This window comes from Cebus imitator, unplaced genomic scaffold, assembly GCF_001604975.1.
Source record: "Cebus imitator isolate Cc_AM_T3 unplaced genomic scaffold, Cebus_imitator-1.0 Scaffold84, whole genome shotgun sequence".
In the NCBI taxonomy this organism is placed as follows: domain Eukaryota; kingdom Metazoa; phylum Chordata; class Mammalia; order Primates; family Cebidae; genus Cebus; species Cebus imitator.
In genome coordinates this window covers 5,518,091-5,537,670 of record NW_016107399.1, presented here as the reverse complement: position 1 = coordinate 5,537,670, position 19,580 = coordinate 5,518,091, and the positions used below count along the sequence as shown (strand labels likewise).

At 36.7% G+C, this 19,580-nt stretch overlaps 2 protein-coding genes across 7 annotated transcripts in view; one reads left to right on the top strand and one right to left on the bottom strand.

Moving 5' to 3' along the window:
* The window catches only part of CCDC181 (coiled-coil domain containing 181), a 42,463-nt gene extending 26,767 nt beyond the window's left edge, over positions 1-15,696 (top strand). For 2 of the 5 annotated variants that reach the window (XM_037740502.1, XM_037740504.1), the window contains exon 5: positions 13,513-15,696. In XM_037740502.1, the coding sequence (XP_037596430.1) occupies positions 13,513-13,884 (372 nt within the window). In that variant the 3' untranslated portion in view covers positions 13,885-15,696. Of the gene's footprint in view, positions 1-6,044; positions 6,200-8,250; positions 8,579-13,512 lie in introns of those variants that run through there. The other 3 variants (XM_017534102.2, XM_037740503.1, XM_017534105.2) reach the window with 3 other exon arrangements.
* An 851-nt stretch (positions 15,697-16,547) lies between these two features.
* The window catches only part of BLZF1 (basic leucine zipper nuclear factor 1), an 18,919-nt gene continuing 15,886 nt past the window's right edge, over positions 16,548-19,580 (bottom strand). For both annotated transcript variants that reach the window (XM_017534096.2, XM_037740505.1), the window contains exon 7: positions 16,548-17,892. In XM_017534096.2, coding sequence (XP_017389585.1) covers positions 17,707-17,892 — 186 coding nt within the window. In that variant the 3' untranslated portion in view covers positions 16,548-17,706. The remainder of the gene's footprint in view (positions 17,893-19,580) is intronic.

Below are 19,580 nucleotides of genomic sequence, written 5' to 3'. Positions count from 1 at the left end.
TCCTTCATTTCAACCTTCGTGACTCTGATGATTATGTGTCTTGGGATTGCTTTTCTCGAGGAGTATCTTTGTGGTGTTCTCTGTATTTCCTGAATTTATATGTTGGCCTGTCTTGCTAGGTTGGCTTTTTTCTCCTGGATAATATCCTGAAGAGTGTTTTCCAACTTGGTTCCATTCTCTCCATCACTTTAAGGTACACCAATCAAATGTAAGTTTGGTCTTTTCACACAGTACCATATTTCTTGAAGGCTTTGTTTGTTCTTTTAATTCTTTTTTCTCTAATCTTGACTTCATGTTTTATTTCATTAAGCTGATCTTCAATCTCTGATACACTTTCTTTTCCTTGATTGATTCAGCTATCGATACTTGTGTATGCTTCATGAAGTTCTTGTGTTGTGTTTTTCAGCTCAATCAGATCACTTATGTTCTTTTCTAAACTGGTTGTTCTAGTTAGCAATTCCTCTAACCTTTTTTTTTTTCCAAGGTTCTTAGCTTCCTTGCATTGGATTAGACCATTCTCCTTTAGCTCAGAGAGTTTGTTATTACCCATCTTCTGAAGCCTACTTCTGCCACTTCATCAAACTCCCTCTCCATTCAGTTTTGTTCCCTTGCTGGTAAGGAGTTGTGATCCTTTGGAAGAGAAGAGGTGTTCTTGTTTTTGGATTATTCACCCTTTCTGCACTGGGTTTTGTCTCTTTTTCATGGATTTATCTACCTTTGGTCTTTGATGTTGGTGACCTTCAGATGGGGTTTTGTGTGGACATTCTTTTTGTTGATGTTGATGTTATTCCTTTCTGTTTGTTAGTTTTCCTTCTAACAGTCAGGCCCCTCTGCTGCAGGTCTGCTGGAGTTTGCTGGAGGTCCACTCCAGACGCTGTTTTTCTGGGTATCACCAGCAGTAGCTAAGGAACTGTAAAGATTGCTGCCTGTTTCTTTCTCTGGGAGCTTTGTTCCAGAAGGGCACCCATCAGATGCCAGCCAGAACTCTCCTGTATGAGGTGTCTGTCAACCTCTGCTGGGAGGTTTCTCCCAGTCAGGAGGCACCGGGGTCAGGGACCCACTTCAGGAGGCAGTGTGTCCCTTAACAGAGCTTGAATGCTGTGCTGGGAGATCCGCCGATTTCTTCAGAGCTGGCAGGTAGGAACATTTAAGTCTGCTGAAGCTGCACCCATAGCTGTCCCTTCCCCCAAGTGCTCTGTCCCAGGGAGATGAGAGTTTTATCTATCAGCCCCTGATTGGGGCTGCTGCCTTTCTTTCAGAGATGCCCTTCCCAGAGGAGGAATCTAGAGAGGCAGTCTGGCTTTGCTGAGCTGTGGTGGGATCTGCCCAGTTCTAAGTCCCTGGCAGCTTTGTTTACATTGTGAGGGAAAAACTGCCCATTCAAGCCTTAGTTATAGCAGATGCCCCTCCCCACACCAAGCTGGAGCTCCCCAGGTTAACTTCAGATGTTGTTCTGGCAGTGAGAATTTCAAGCCAGGGGATCTTAGCTTGCCTGGGTCCATGGGGTTGAGATCTGCTGAGCTAGACCACTTGGCTCCATGGCTTCACCCCCCTTTCTAGGGGAGTGAAGCCTTCTGTCTCAGTGGTGTTCCAGGTGCTACTGGGTATGAAAAATAATCCTGCAGCTAGCTCAGTGTCTGGCCAAATGGCCGCGCAGTTTTGTGCTTGAAACCCAGGGCCCTGGTGGTGTGTGCACCTGAGGGAATCTCCTGATCTGCAGGTTGTGAAGACCACTGGAAAAGCATAGTATCTGGGCTAGAATGCACCATTCTTCATGGTGCAGTCCCTTATGGCTTCCCTTGGCTAGGGGAGAGAGTTCACTGACCCCTTTCACTTCCCGGGTGAGGCAATGCCCCACTTTGCTTCAGCGCATACTCTTTGGGCTGCATTCACTTTCTAACCAGTCCCAATGAGATGAGCTGGGTACCTTTGCTGGAATGCAGAAATCACCTGCCTTCTGCATTGATCTTGCTGGGAGCTGCAGATAGGAGCTTTTTTTATTCAGCCATCTTGCCAGCCTCCATCTTATTTAATTATAATTATTGATCTGATAGGTTTTAATTGTATCATCTTGATGTTTGTTATTTGTTGAATTACTCATCCTTTTCTGCCTTTTTGTAGATTAATCATGTGTTTAAAAAATAGTCCTTTATATTTTCTTTATTTTCTATATAATTTTTAGCTTTGCCTCTGCATGTTTTTTAAAAAGCATTGCTCTGATCATATTATATGTACTGAATGTGTGAAAAATTACCTTTGAATATTTTTTTTTCCTTTTACTGGCCATGGAATTTGAGGCTGACAGGTAGTAGTTTTCCCCTGCTGCATTTTAAAGATGTCGTTCAATTTTTTCAAACATCCATTGTTTCTATTCAGAGGTCAGCTATATCATTCTTGTTATTGTTCTTGTGTATATAATATGTTCTTTTCCTCTGGTTGCTTTAACATTTTTCTTGCTTTGGCTTTTAGAAGTTTATTACGTGTGTGTTTTGCTGTGAATATACCTAACCTGGGTTTTGCTGAGCTTCTTGGATCTTTATGTTGATGTTTTATACCAGATTTGAGCAAGTCTCAGCCACTTTTTTTTTCCCTGCCTCATCTTCTTTCTCTTCGTCTTCTGGAAATATAATTTTACGCATGTTAGAACACTTGCTATTATCTCACTTGTTACTAAACTTCTGCTTACTGAAATTTTTTTTCCGTTGTTCAGCTTACATAATTCCTATTGATCCATCTTTAGGCATCAGTACTTCTGCAGTGTTCATTCAACTGTTAAGCCCATTTAGGGAATTAGTGTGTGTGGTTTTTTTTTTTTTTTTAAGTTTCTATTTCTTTAACTGAGATTCTCTGTTTATTCATTATATTCACATTTTCATTTCTTAAATATTAGACCTGTTTGTATGTAAATGCCAATATCCATGTCATCTTAATATCTGTTACTATTAAAGGCCTCTTTCTCTTGATTATGGATCACATTTTCCTGTTTCCTTAGATATCCAGTGATTTTTTTTATTGGGTAATAGACTGTGGATCTTTACCCAATAAAAAAGTTGCAAGAAAATCTAAAATATGCTGTTTTCCTTTAAAGGGTATTGAATTTTGTTCTGGTAGGCAGTTAAATTAGTATTGAATCCTCTTGATCCTGTCAGACTTGGATTTATGCTTTATTAGGATGGGTTTATTTTGGTTTTGTCCTTATTCCTAGAGCATGGTCCTTATGTTAGGACGTGACACTTACTTCCAAAGCATGGCCCTTTTAGGGTTCTAAGTGGGTGATCAAGGTAAGCAATGAATTATTTTCACCTGGTTGGATTGGAACTCCAACGTCTCCAAAACTGTGCAACCTTTGGTATCTTCTTCATTAACAGCAGCTACTCTCTATTAGACCTTACAGAGCCTCACTCTACACATACACAGCCCCGTCCTTGCTGAGGCCGAACGGAAACCCCCACACAGACTTCTGGAGCATCCCTACACATGATTCCTTCATTTCTGGTACCCTGCCCTGGAAATTCAGCTGTCTCAGCAGCACCAGACTCCTATCTCTGTTTCTTGAGCCCAGTGAGACTATTGACTGCTTGATGCTATGGCTTCTCCTTCCTATACTGTGGTCAGGAAAGTGCCACCAAGTACAGAGCCAGGGTGAATAAGGGGGTTATATCATGTATTTTTCTTTCTTTCAGTAACCACACTCCTGTGTACATTTTGTCTAGTTTTATGGCTAATTAGGGCAGAAGGGTTAATCTGATACCAATTACTCTATCATGAATGGATGCAAAAGTCTCCAATTCAGTCATTTATCCTTTTTTATAATCAGATAATTTAATCCATTAATAATTATTGTATGATTCATATTTTATCTCTATAATTTTTTCTGATTTCTTATTTTGGTTCCCTCCACTGTTGAGAGTTATTTGCTATGAACTTATGCAGTGACATCTTTGCATACCAATGCAGTCTATCATTTTGATGATTGTTCTGCTTTAATTTTATGTTAAATTTTAAAAACATATTTTCTTGACTTTTTATTATACTAATAAATGGAATAATTTAAAAATAATCATTTAAAGCATACCATAAAACTGTACATTCAATTTTTGAGCAAATTATGTTGGTTCTGTCTTCAGTACATATACAGAGTCCCACTACCCTAGTCCAAACCACTATTTTCTCTGCTGTCTGAACTGTTAAAAAGCCTGATAACCTAGCCCCCTTCTACCTTGCCTCTCCCTCATGCAGTCTGTTTTCCACATAGTAGCCAGAATGATATTTCTAAAATGGTGAATTTTTGATGCATTTATGCTCAGAAACCCCCAATAGATTCTCATCTCAAAATGAAATACAAAATTCCTACCATGGCCAGCAAGGTTATACATTACCTGATCCCTGCTACTTCCCTGACTTCATCTTCCACTCTTCAGCTAGTTTATTACAACTTTACTTCGACCTCTTTACTGTTTATTGATCATGCCAAACACAATCCCTTCTTAGCTCCTTCGCTCTTATTACCACTGCTTTTCTCCAGGTATCCCATAACTTCCTTCCTACTTTCTATGTAAATACCATCCTTTCTCCTTATTACTGCCTTTATTTCTCTCTTTCCCATACTTTTCTTTTGAATCAGACAATCAGTAAATCAGTCATTCAGTCAGTCACTTATTTTTATCCTCTCTGTGTAGATCACTGCCCAATACAACGTTCTGGGATGATGGAAATTTTCTGTGTTTGTGCTGTCCATTATAGTAGCTGCTAGCCAGGTGTGTCTGTTAAGCACTTAAAATGTAGCTGGTATGACTGAGGTACTGAATTTTAAATCTTATTTAAATAGCCCCTTATGACTTGTGGCTACTCTATCATACAATATAGAATGTGTGAGAGAGGGAACCTTAATTTTATTTATTAATGCAACCCAGTACTTTAGTGCCTGCTATGTAGTAAACACTGTGAATATCTGTAAAAAGAATGAAAGAACGGGATACCCATCTATCCTGTTGATCCCTAAATCCTTGACTCTTTAAAAATGTTTTAACTTTAAAATTGTATTTATTGACAAATAATTTTGCATATTTGTGGAGTATAGTGTGATGTTTTGATGCGTGTATACATTGTGTAATTTGCATATGTCACCTCAAACGCTTGTCATTGCGTTATGATGAGAACATTAAAAAATCCTCTCATTATTTTGAAATAAACATTATTGTTAACTATAGTCACCCTACTGTGTAATACAACACCAGAACTTATTCCTCCTATCTATTACTTTGTATCTGGACTCTTATATAATTCCTGATTGAACACTTTTCTGTCATCTCTAGCAATTCCCAGACTTCCAGGTGTTTGGCAATGAGTCTTTAAATCCAAGGGTCCTCTTTACAAAGTTCAGTTGTGCATCAGAGATCCTGGATAATCTTATAGATTAGACTAGAGCGTATTTGGCAATGTGGGTTACAAACAAGGGAAAAATGCAAGGTATAGGAAACAGACAAGAGAAATGCAAGATATAAGTTCAATCACAGAGCTTATATTTGGGGGGAGTATTAAATGAATGTGTCTTTTCCCTTTGCATTCTAGCCAGGAATCCACATGAGGTCACACTTTTCCCAAGGGTAAAAAGTACCAAATCTGTCCTCTTTCTCTTCTTTATTCTCCCAAATAAGAGCTCTTTCAACTTTTGAAAATTCCCTGAAGATAATATCCATCATGAACTTTGAGGGACCACGAAATAAGCTACTCCTACTAGCTTTTTCTTATGTGAAAATTACCATGGTGTTACCCTTGTAAGAAAATTCTTATGACTAAAAATTCTTATGGCTACCCTGTACAATTGTAATTACAGTTTTGAAAAATGGGCTTAGCAGGTAAGTAACTTATGAAAGATATTCTTAAAACTTAAATGTGTTGTATTTGGTTTGGATACTAGGAATGCAGGTATTGAGGCTGGCATAATTAAGAAAAGTTGAAGAGTAGGAGTGAGTCCTATAGGTAGGGCATCAAAAGGTAGTTCTGGTTCATCTAAATTAAGTAAAACTTGTTTTTCTAATCAGCAGGAAAACAGAGATCCACAACAAGCTTTTCGATTATGGCTTAAAAAAAAGCACCAAGAGCAGATGAAAGAAAGAAAGACAGAAGAACTAAGAAAGCAAGAGGAATGCTTATTCTTCCTTAAAGGAACAGAAGGCCGTGAAAGGGCCTTTAAACAGTAAGTTAAAGGCAGGGCATTTCCCCCCATTCCCCTTCCTCGTGGTCATTTTAAAAGAGTTATATCATCAATCAAGATTGGAAAAAAAAGACCTCAAAATGTTTTCTCTTACAACACCTACCTATTCAATTTTAAATTCATGCTTTTGAAAATGTATAAATCTTTAACTCTATTATATATATATATAATATATATATATATATGAAGTTATATATATATATGCACACCAATTTTTCTTCAAGATGCTTTTCTTAATAAGATTATTTCTTATGGCACGAGTGTGATAACCTTTGTTGCATCATTTATTGTGTACTTGTTTATTTTTGTGAGAAAGAGGCTGAAGATTGATTACAGCTTCTCCTACATAGCCCTCAGAAAAACTGAATTTACCAGTAAATGCAACCAATAAAAGTTGCATTTACCAGTAAAAGAAAGGCAGGTGGACTGAGGAGGAAAATCTGTATAGACCAAAGAGAAAGGAGGTACATATTTTGATAATTTAAGGCAAACCTGATGTTTTTTCAGTTATTTGGGTAAGACACTGCTTTGCCTAATTCTGATAATATGGGTGTGGCTTCACATTTTTGCTGGCAAGTGTGGGGAGAGTTGGGGGTCAAAGTGAATATTGAGTCCAGTTGTTTGAAATTCATTTCCTTCTTTCATCTCTTTTATTCTTTCCTTCTTTTCTTTTTCCTTCCTTTTTCCATTTTTTTTTTTTTCTCCTGTCACCCAGACAGGAGTGCAGTGGCACGATCTCAGCTCACTGCAACCTCACCCTCCTGGGTTCGAGTGATCTCCCACCTCAGCCTTCTGAGTAGCTGGGACCACAGGTTTGTGCCAGTACACCTGGCTAATTTTTCTATTTTTTGGTAGAGATGGGGTTTTACCATGTTGCTCAGGCTGGTCTCAAACTCCAGACCTCAAGTGATCCACCTATCTTGGCCTCACAGAGTGCTGAGATTACAGATGTGAGCCACCATGCCCAGCCTCCTTTTTCTTTTTTTTTTTTTCCCTAACATACTCTTTTATTATGACAGAAACAGTAAATGTACATTGTAGAAATAGAGAAGTTTCAAGTTACATTTTCATCACCCAGAAATTATGACTATTAGCACCAGTGTGCATATTGTCTAAGTATTTCTCTGTACATATATTTATAATTGCAAAATATTGACATCATGCTGTATATGTTATTCTGCAATCTGCTTTTTATTAACGATCTTACCTAATATCCAGCCAATATTCATTTATTACCCAACTGACCCATAAATGATTTCAGTTTATTTACTTAAACTAGTATCCAATTCAGGACCATATATCATCAGATTATGGTATTTAGTAAGTATCTTTTATTCTAATACAGTTATTTAGGTCTTTAGATTTCTGAAAAAAACCCATATGTATGTGTGTGCATATATATATACATGTATACATACATATACACAAACATACAAATACATGCTTACATACCAGCTATATGTGTGTATGCAGTTATTTTTTGCTGTTATTTAAATAAGACTTGAATTTGTTAGAATGTGGACTTTTCCTTTCCTACTTTTGATGTTTTCATGTTTGGCTTATTTTTCATTTTAAGAAAGTACTATTTTGTGGACTTAAAAGCTCTACAATTTACCTGTACGAAGACTAAAGCAGCATTTCTGCATGATAGTACTCTTAACCTAGCTAAGTAATGTTTAGAATACAGCTAGTTACAAAGAATAAGTTATTTGGAATCTACCAAACAGTAAGAAATCTTATTTATAAAAAAAGAATAGGACCAAAGCACATGTAAAATAGTATTTATTATTAAAAAGCCAATTAAGTTGGCACTTTCATCATAAGACAATTCCCAACATTTGACTCCAAATCTAACTGTCCTTTCTTGTATGAGCCTGGGGTGTAAGCTTTACGTTTTTCAGTTAATACTTGTGTTGTGACAGTATTTCATTGTAAAGAAACGTGCATCTATTTTGTCTATAGCAGTAACTTTATAGCATGAAGAGTGTATTCAGGTTGATACGCACCAAATCTGATCATGCCTCTTTCTACAGATGGCTAAGAAGGAAACGGATTGAAAAAATTGCAGAACAACAAGCTGTCAGAGAGAGAACTAGACAGCTCCGACTAGAAGCTAAGCGTGCTAAACAGTTACAGCACCACCTATGTATGTCAGAAGCCAAATCTTTTCGTTTTACTGATCATTTTAACTGAAAGTTCCTATTAAACATTTCAGTGGGAAGCTGCTACCAATATATTTTCTTATGGTCTGTGTACTTTGGTTGTACTCTAAATTATGGAAATGGTATTTATCTTTCATTGACAGTAAATTTGTTTTTTTAATACTAGAACAAATTAAATTTTTTTCTCATAGTGTTGTAATGTGTTGTGCCATCTCTTAGTCTATACAACAAATTGAACAACAAATGAATTCTATGTTTTTCTACTTCTAAATTATTAACGTTTCTAGCTGAAAACACAAGAAAGGTACAGATTTCTATTCACACTTCCTATTATTATTAAAAAATTACTACAGAACATTTCATAAGGCTGAAGGAGCGACTCCTTAAACAAGCCTGGTTTAAGGCCTTAAAGTCCGATTTATGTCAACTTTAGATTTGAATAATCATGGCACGCTAAGCAATAGTGTAGGCCTAATTCCATCTGTTAGTACCTTAAAAAAATACACCCTATATGCAAGAGCTAAACATTGGGTACTCATGGACATAAAGATGTCCTCAGTAGATACTGGGGACCCCTATGGGTGAGGGAAGGGAGCAAAGGTTGAAAAACTAACCATTGGGTACTATGCTCTCTACCTGGGTGATGGGATCAGTCATACCCAGATCCTCAGCAACATGCAACAAACCCACGTCACAAATGTACGTATGTATCTTTGAATCTGAAATAAAACTTGAAATGATAAAATAGCAATTATGTGTAATACTATTTTAGGTATGTTACAAAAGTAGCCAACTTTTATTGAAAGCTTAAAACATATTAAAATGTATTATAAATGCTTTATATAAATAATGTAATCCTATGACAACCCTATTAGTGTCATTCTGCAGAGGAGGAAACTAAAGTGTATAGACATGAACAGTTTGTTCACATAGACTTTGATCTGTATGGTTGCAAAATCCTTTCTTTTAGTTATAAAGATTACATTCCTTTGTAAAGTATGTGAGATATTTAAGAGTGTACGAGAATCCAGTGTGTAGAGGAATAGTACTTCTAATACGTGTAAGAGCCTGTAAGGGGTGGAGGAAAAAGGTAAGCATATAAGTGTGACGGAGAATGGACAGTCACTGTAAGCATTCCGGCAAAGCTTTAAAAGACAAGGTTCTGGCTGGGGATGGTGGCTCATGCTTATAATCCCAGCACTTCAGGAGGTCGAGGCAGGAGGATTACTTGAGGCCAGGAGTCTGAGACCAGCCTGGCCAACATGGTAAAACCCTATCTTTACTAAAAATGCAAAAATTAGCTGGGCATGGTGGCACATACCTGTAGTCCCAGCTATTCAGGAGGCTGAGGCATGAGAATCACTTGAACCCCAGCAGTGGAGGTTGCAGTGGGCCAAGATTGTACCACTGCACTCCAGCCTGGGTGACAGAGTGAGACCCTGTTTCAAAAAAAAAAAAAAAAAAGTTCTTATCACGGGTTATCTGTATCTTAATCACTTGACCCTAATTTAGAAACTAGAGAGATATTCAGTCTTTTCTCTACTTGTTACAGCACTTTGAACTATACCAGGCACTTTAACATTTCATTATAATTGGTCTTGTGTTGTTTATAGTTATCCTTAAGGATAAGAGCCAATTTGACATTAAAATATGTAGACCAGAACACTTAATATAGTACTGAGCATTACTTATAACTAAATGATTTCAGAAAGGATGCAAGGCTACAGAACTGAGCAACAGTAAGAAATCCAGTCAGGCAAAATTTGGGAGCTGGATGAGGCAAGCTGTTAGAATGGACAATGAAGTAGTGTTTCTAAATGATAGAAATATTAATGTACACTTGACAGGATATAACTATTACAGTACACTAGGATAGCTGTAAGAAATGACAAATAGAAATCTTGATTTAGTGGACCAAACTTTTGTCCTCAGATTTTTTTTTTTTTTTTTTACAATTGAGGTGAAATGGACATAATTGAAAAATAACCATTTTAAAGTGTATAGTTAAATGACATTTATTCATGATGTTGCATAATCACCACCTCTACCTAAATATTTTTATTGCCTGAAAAGAAAGCCCCATACCTGTAGGCAGTCACTCCCTATTTCTCTCATGCCCAGCCCTTGGCAAATACTTTTTTTTTTTTTTTATCTCTATGGATTTCTTATTCTGTATATTTCATGTATACGAAATCATGCAATTATGTGATTTTTTTGGATTTTTTTTCACTTAGCATAATGTTTTGGAGGTTTATCCATGTATCAGTACTTCATTAGTATTAGTAGCATGTCTTAGTACTTCATTCCTTTTATGGAATAAAGTAATATGTATATGTACCACATTATGTTTATCCATTCATCAGGTGATGGACATTGGGACTGTTTCCAACTTTTAGCTATAGTGAATAGTGCAGCTATGGACATTAATGCACAAGTATTTGAGTATCTGTTTTCAATTCTCTTGCATATACACCTAGGAGTGGAATTGTGGGTAATATGGTGAGTCTATGATAAGCTATTTGAGAAACTGCCAAACTGTTTTCCACAGCAGTTACACCGCTTTACAGTCTCGCCAACAGTGCACAGAGGTTCAGATTTCTCCATTACTTGTTTTTCTTATTTTTTTTATGTTAACCGTCTTAATGTGTTTGAAGTGGCATCATATTGTCCTGATTTGCATCTCCCTAATAACTGATCTTATGTACTTTTTGGCCATTTGTATATCTTCTCTGGAGAACTGTTTATTCAAAGTCCTTCGGTTACCTTTTTTTAGACTGCATTGTCTTTTTGTTGTTAAGAGTTCTCTATATATTCTTTACACTAGACCCTTACAGAATATATGATTTATAAATATTTTCTCCCTTTCTATATGTTGTATTTTCACTTTCTTGATAATATCTTTTCTGTACAAAATTTTAAATTTTGATGAAGTCTAATTTATGTTTTCTTTTGTAGCTCCTTATTTTGGTATCATAGCTAAGAAACCATTGCCAAACTGAAGGTCAGTATCCCTATGTTTTCTTTTAAGAGTACTGTTGTGTCAGCTTTTATATCTAGGTTTGATACATTTTTTTTTTTTTTTTTTTGAGACAGAATCTTGCTCTGTTGCCTAGGCTGGAGTGCAATGGTGTGATCTTGGCTCACTGCAACCCCCGCCTCCCAAGTTCAAGCAATTCTCCTGCCTCAGCTTCCTGAGTAGCTGGGATTACAGGCACCTGCCACCATGCTCAGTTAATTTTTGTATTTTTAGAAGAGATGGGGTTTCACCATGTTGGTCAGGCTGGTTTCGAACTCCTGACCTCAGGTGATCCACCCACCTCAGCCTTCCAAAGCGCTGGGATTATAGGCATGAGCCATTGCACCCTGCCGGTTTGATGCATTTTTACTTAATTTTTATATATGGTATGAGGTAGAGTAAGAAAAAACAAACTTTTTCCTTCTGTACTCTCAATACTCAGACACCAGAAGTTTAGGTTGTTTTCCCCAAGACCAAGCAATTTCCCAATTCTCTGCAGACACCAACTGGGTATTCTACAGTTCAATTTTGACACTAACCAGAGTAAATGCAGATCCTACAGGTTAAAGGCTCAGTCCCATGAAACTGCCCCCCATTTCAGACATCAGTCACAAATAGTAGGTCCCCAGGTTACAGTTCCCATAGTAATTTGCTAGAATGGCTCACAGAACTCAGAGAAACACTTAACGTTTATCTCTTTTAAAAAGGATACAACTCAGGAATAGCCAAATTGAAGAGCTTCACGGGGCAAGGTATGGAGGAAGGGTAGTGGAGCTTCCATGATCTTGGGGTACCTGCACATTTTCAGCAACCTAGAAAGCTGTCTAACCCCCATCCTTTTGGGTTTTTATTGGAGTGAGGGGCTTCATTATGAAGGCATGATTGGTTAAATCACTGGCTACTGGTGATCAACTTAACCTTCAGATGTCCTGCTCCTTGGAGGTCTCTAATTACTTGGTTGGCTCCTCCTGGCAACGACCCCCGACCCTCGCCATCCAGATCCCCCAGCCATTAGTCATTTCATTAGCATACAAAGACACGACTTGAGGACTTGGGATGTTCCAAGGGTTTTAGGACCTACGTACCAGGAAACTGGTACAAGACCAAAATGTGTATTTCTGCTTCTATCACAATATCACAGAGTTTCAACTTTTTTTAATGTGTATATTCAGTTATTCCAGCATCATTCGTTGAAAGTTAGTTGGCCATAGAACATGGGTTTATTTCTGAAACCTTAATACTATTCTAGTAATCTGTATGTTAGTATGATCTGTACTTATGCCAATAGCCCATTGTTTAGATCACTGTAGCTTTATAGTAAGTGTTGAAACTGGGAAGTGTCAGTCCTCCAAATTTGGCCTTTTCCATATTGTTTTGGATATTCAGGGCATTTCTAAATCCTGTATGAGTTTGATGGTCAGCTTTTCCATTTTTGCAAAAAGGCTGATGGAATTCTGATAAGAGCTTTCAGTGAATCTGTAGACTGCTTTGGGTAGTACTGCCATCTTAATAATATAGTCTTTCAATATTTGAACACAGGATTGTGGCAGGTCGGGTCTCACTAATGCAGGCCTCCATAACAACTGTTTACTGACTGAGGGGTTAAGTTAAATATTAAAAGCCAGGCCCCTTATACAAAGGCTGGGATATACAAAAGCCCATCAATAGTTTTGCCTAGGCCTTTCCTGGGCCTTAAAGCATGACAAAATAATGAAGGAATTCTTAACAAGGCCCATATTGGATTAAACAAGTTTTACTGTGGGTTTGAAGGAACTCCCCAGGTCTCCACAAACAAGTTTATTGGGGTGTCTGAAGGAACTCCCCAAACCTCCATGATTAGCAGGAGACAAGGGTAATCACCCTAGCACCTGGACCCATTTAGATTAAGGAAATTTACTGAGGTTCCAGAGGAAGATCTTCAGGACTCAGAACTTATTTATAGATTAAAAGAAGTTAATCACTTATGTCCTTAGATGAATGCACACTTAAACATAGACATACAGCTTAGAAGGTATATAAGCTCTGGAAAACTTTGTAATTTTCAGTTGGTCTGGCAATAATTTCCAGGCCTTCTCCCTGTAATCAGTTGCAGAAATAAAAACTCTCTTCCTCCCCAGGTCATTTGCATCTCGTTATTGGGCCACGAGAAACAGCATCCTGACCCTCAGTTTAGTCTGGGAACAAGATTTGGTGCACCAGCCAGGAGTGACCAGGATGGTGCTACATGCAGCAGCCAGCAGCTTGTGAGGAGACAGTCTTCAGGAGGATCCCAACAGCTGCTGGTGAGATTTTCCTGGGGACCCTCTTTAAGGCTGTCCTGGGTTCAAAAGTGCATGTCCCTTTCACTGTTGGGGAAGAACGGCAATCAGGAGTGGACATGCTTAAAGGGTGAGTTAACCGAATCTTATGCCAGGAGCCTGCTATTTTCCTATCTGGGCTTGTTAAGCCATTTGTCCGGTACTGCCAAGGGAAGCAATAAGGCTTGGTAATACAATTGCTTTACATTTCGTTTGAGATAAGGTTTTGAGTCTGTTTTCCCTGACTCAAAACACTCCCCCTTATGTTGTCCAAAATTTGTCTCCACTTCTTGTGTATCTGTCTTACTCCTTTTGATACCATGTAAACTAGAAAATGGGAGGTACTGGGTCCATTCCTGCTGACAGGCCTCTGGGAAGGAAAAGATAGTTTTTAGGAGCTCAATGGTTAAAATTCAGCTTAATTAAAAGCTAACATCCGAGATATGTATATGTATGTGTGCATGTTTATACTTAAAAGGCATTCATGTTTTTATTTCTCTCCTAGGACCTTTTCTTTTTGAGCAAAAGTTTTTTCTTCTCGATTAATTGAATTCTGCTTTCTTCATTAATAGCTATTGCCTACAGAAGCTACTGTGGTTTTTTAAGAAAAAGTGTAAATTAGACACTTAGAAATGTCTTGTGTGGAAAAAAATTTTTTAAGTGCACTGTATAAAGCATCACATGGTCTAGCCTCAGAATAATTCTCCCTTTTTGAAAAGCTCTTCCTTTATAAATTACTCAGGTATTTCTTCATAGCAGTGTGAGAATGGACTAATACATGTCTTTCTAGGATTTTACCTAGTTTATTGGTATGCAGTTTTTCTTTATCTATGTAAGGTTACTAATAATGTCCCCACTTTCATTTCTGATTTTAGTTTTATGTGTTTTATTTTTCTTAGTCAGTATGGCTATCAATTTGTCAATTTGGTCTTTCTTTGTAAAGAACTAACTTTTGACTTCTTTGATATCTCTCGTTTTTCTGTTCTCTATTTTGTTTGTCTGCACTCTAATCTTAATTTCCTTCCTTCTGCTCACATTGGGTTGTTTGTTCTTTTTCTGTTTCCTTAAGGTGTTATGTTAGATTGCTCATTTGAGATCTTTTATTTTTTAAATTTAGCTCTCTTATCTTTATTATTGTTATTGACACTCTTAAACCAACAGTTGCAGAAGTGTGTCTCTAGTTTGTGGTTACAGTAGTATATATACATTTAAACAATTTTTTTTAGTTTTTTTAATTGTGGCAACATACATGTAAAATTTACCATTTTGATTGTTTTTTAAATGTACAATGCAGTAGCATTATGTAGACTGACACTACATGGTTGTACATGGTTGTACAACCATGATCACTGTTTATCTCCAGAACTGTTTTGTCATCCCAATCTGTAATTCTATACCAACCAAATAAAAACTCCCCATTCTATACTCTCTCCAGTCCCTGATAACCACTATTCTGCTTTCTGAGTCTACAAATTTGACTCTTCTAGGAATTCATATAAATGGAATCATTTGATGTTTGACTTTTTGTGTCTGACTTATTTCACTTAGTGTAATATTCTAAAGGTTCATCTACATTGTAGCATCAAATTTCATTGCTTTTTAAGACCGAATAGTATTTATTTACATGTATATACCACATTTCATTAATCTATTCATCCATCAATGGACACTGGGTTATAACCACTTCTTGGCTATTGTGAATAATGCAGTTGTGAACACTGTTGTACAAATCTCTATTCCAGTTTTTGCTTTCAGTTCTTTTGGGAATCTACCTAGAAACAGAAATGTTAGGCCATATGGTAACTGTACGGGGGGGGCGGTGTCTGAAGGAACTCCCTAAACCTCTGTGATTTAGCAGGAGATAAAGGTAATCGTCCTAGCACCTGGTCCCATTTAGATTAAGGAAATTAAATTAATTTTTTGAGGATCTGCCACACTGTTTTCAACATTTTACATTCCCACAAACAATGCATAAGGGTTCCAATTTTGCCACATCTTTGCCAACATTCGTAATTTTCTTTTTTGATAATTGCCATCCTAATGGATGTGAAGTGGTATTAATTTGCATTTTCTTAATGAGTAGTTATGTTGAGCATTTTTTGATGTGCTTATTGGCCATCTGTATATCCTTTTTGGAGAACTGCCTATTCAGGTCCTTTGCTAAATTTTTTTGTTTTTGTTTTTGAGATGATGGAGTTTCACTCTTGTTGTCCAGGCTGGAGTACAGTGGCGTGATCTTGGCTCATTGCAGCCTCTGCTTCCCAGGTTCAAGCCTGCCTCAGTCTCCTGAGAAGCTGGGATTACAGGCACCCACCACCATGCATAGCTAATTTTTTGTATTCTTAGTAGAGAAGGGTTTTGCTATGTTGGCTAGGCTGGTCTTGAACTCCTGGCCTCCGGTGATCTGCCTGCCTCAGTCTCCCAAAGTGCTAGGATTACAGGCATGAGCCACCACGCCCAGCCCCTTTGCTAATTTTTAATGGTTTTTTTGGTTGTTAAGTTGTAGGAGTGCTTTATATATTCTGAACACTAAACCCTTATCAGATATATGATTTGCAGATATTTTCTCCCATTCTCTCTGTTGCCTTTTCACTGCATCTTTTGATGCACAGAAGTTTGAAATTTTGATGTTCAGTTTGTCTATGTTTTCATTTGTTGCCTGTGCTTCTGGTGTCATATCCAAGAAATCATTGCCAAATATAATGTTGTGAAGCTTTCCCCTCATGTTTTCTTCTGAGAGTTTTATAGTAAGTAATCCTAAATGAAAAGGCTGAAGAATCAATTGCAAGTAGTTAAGCTAGACAAAGACCAGAACCAAAGTACATAATTCTGGGGGAGAAAAGGAATATTCACTATAAAGAAAGTAGAGAAATTTATTGCCACTTGAAAACTAAATATAACTCAGATAAATCAGCCAAAGAAATCATTGACATTACAATTAGTATTATTTGACCAGATTTGTCTTTTGAAGATTTCTCTGTTGACAGGCACTTCTGCAACAAATCTGTATAATTTGATATAAGTATTCATTATTCTTAAAGGCTAAGCAATGGGCATTTATGATGGCTCATCATAAATATACAATATTATATATTACATACTGTATGTTAATTGCATTTTTTCTTTGAGCTTATACAATGTTTTTAAAAAAGTCTACCTTTTATAAATATCAATTGGATATTCTTGTGTGTTGCATTTGCTAAATAAGTGTCAATAGTTAAGAATCTGTTTCTTTTATATATGCCAGATTGTCTCCATTCAGAATACAGAATCCCCTGCATAAAACTAACATGTTTTGCTGAAGTACTTGTTAATTTGGTTCTAAAATATTTTTTATATTCCTAATATATAGCATTTATTTTTAAAAGATTAATCCCTACACCCATTTCTGCAAAGCTCATTTGTAGCTCAAAAAATTACCATAAAGGGAAAGAAAACCCTCCAGCTCCCTACTACAAATACTTTAGAATTGGAGTGAGAAAACTTTTTCTGTAAAGGATCAAATAGTAAATACTTCTTTAGTTTCTGCAGGCCATACAAGCCCTGCTGCATCTATTTAACTCTGCAGTTGTAGTGCAAAACCAGTGTAGACAATAGTAAATGAATGGGCATGGCCATATTTGACTCATGGTTGTAGTTTGCCTACCCTTGCTTTAGAGCACCTCAATTAACACAGTTCATATAAAATATCCAGTAAGATAAACAATAATTTAGTGCTTAAAAGAGAGTAACAGAATCTTTTTCTTTTATAGTCTTTTAGGAAAACTATCATATATTGCTTGGAAGGTATTCTCTATTTTAAATATATCTATATAGTTTCATTCTTTTCTTACCCTGAGATATTTATTAAGAAAGGCTAATCTGGACTCTAGTACATAAAACATCTTTGGGTATATACATTATGTAAATAGGAAGTGATATTACTTCTAGCATTGTAAGAACCCCAGCTCCCAAATAATAATGACTCTTGAGTAATAAGCAAGTGCCTGTAGCATGCCTCCAACATATTGACTGTTAAAGAGCAATAAGTTCTCCCTGGCAGTGATTACAGCAATTGAAAGTTATATTTTCATATCTGGTATAGGGATGAAATCGTCCAATATTTTTCTTTGTAGCAAGTAAGGTGGTTGGTGAAGACTCAAAAAATGGATTATCAAGTGAGTTCTCTGTACAGGTAACTGGATCTAAAATTCGTAGAACCTAAGGAAAATAAGATATAATGTCAGGTGTATGCAGTATAGATGGCAAAAGCCTGTGATTTAACTGATGCATGCCTACCTATAAAGTTTCACTTCAGTAATATGTAACTATCATAAAAAAATCTGAATGATGAATATGATTGAAAAGAACTTATCTCCTTCCTTAAGCTCTAAATTTAACAATGATATTTAATTATTATCTAGGTTACCTATTTTTTTAAATGATGAAATTAATGTTTTATAGATATTGGTAGGAATGCATGAAAACAGAAGAAAATGAGGTTATATCATTGAGATGTCAGTTTTTTATATGTCAATTATATCATTAAGTGATGTCAATTTTTTTTTCCTTAACCAAAATGGACTTACTACTTCCCCTCTTAATCTTTCATTCAGCTGCTCAGAATCAGGATTTTGTTTTTATTTTTCTATAGAAATGATATTTCAAAGTCCTTGATCAGTTTTTATGTGTAGTATCAATGGCTTTTCATTTATCTTTTCTAATTTATATGCAATATTTTATGATTACAGCCATGTTTTTGTTTCTTGGGTCCCACAAGACAATGCTCTAATTCTTCATCTGCTCTGATTTTTCCTAATCTGTCTCCTTTACTGAGACCCAAAATAGGAACTCTTGAGCTGAAAAACATTCTCCAGTTAAGGGCAGGGATAACATGTCTGGCCCACAGCTCTTCATTCTCATGTCCATATTTTCCCAATCATCAACACATGATGTGTTTGGGTTATGGTACAAAGGTAGCAAGCACTGCCATTGGAAAGAATTGTGAAATGAATTGGGAAAAGTGCTTTCTCTCTTTCTTACATACGACTTGTTCAAAGCAGACTTCTGGAATGGCTAGTGATGCCTGTTTCCCTAGCATTCATGTTGTCTTGCAGATTTTTTTCTTTTCCTTCTAAGTTACCACCAAACCCAAAGAGCCATCGCTACTCTAAGAATGTCCTAGCATCATTTAAGAGCCATTACCTACTTTAGCACATCTATTTTTCAACTAGACTGCTTTTCCAATTTTTGAGATCCTTCTATTTTTATGGAAGTTGGTTTGGTGTTAGGGGATAAGCAAAGATGAAGGCCTACCTTAACGTTGCTTATAAATTTAGAAGAGAAAATAAGTTCCCAATTACTATAAAGATGTTATTACATTATGACTCTTTAGAGACATAAACAAATTGCTAAGGGAATTCAGGAGCAGGAAACTGACACACTAGTATGAACAGAAAGGCTTCTGTATTTTAGCCTGAAAGTGATGGGGAAGGATTTTAAGCAAGGTGCCTTTCAGAGAGATCATTCTCTACACAGTGTGGGGGATGGGGGAAGCAGTAGGTATAAGCAGACATAAGAACAGAAAAAGAGAGGTTATTATAATAATCTAGCTAAGAAATGATGGCACCTTGAAGCAATGGGACTGAAAATTTTAAGAGACACTAAGGAAGAAGGGCTGTCAGTTTTGTTAAATAGGAGAATGTGGTGGATAAAGGACTGGGAGAAGAAGGGGATCTAAATCACGCCCTTAGGATACCTAACATTTTATAGTGAAATAAAATGGTTGGATAAAAGAGAAAAGCCAGTCAGGTGTAAGGTTATATAAACTTAGGAAAGAGTATTTCTCTTTTTTTTTTTTTTTTTTTTTGAGAGTTCCTCCCACCTCAGCCCTCTGAGTAGCTGGGACT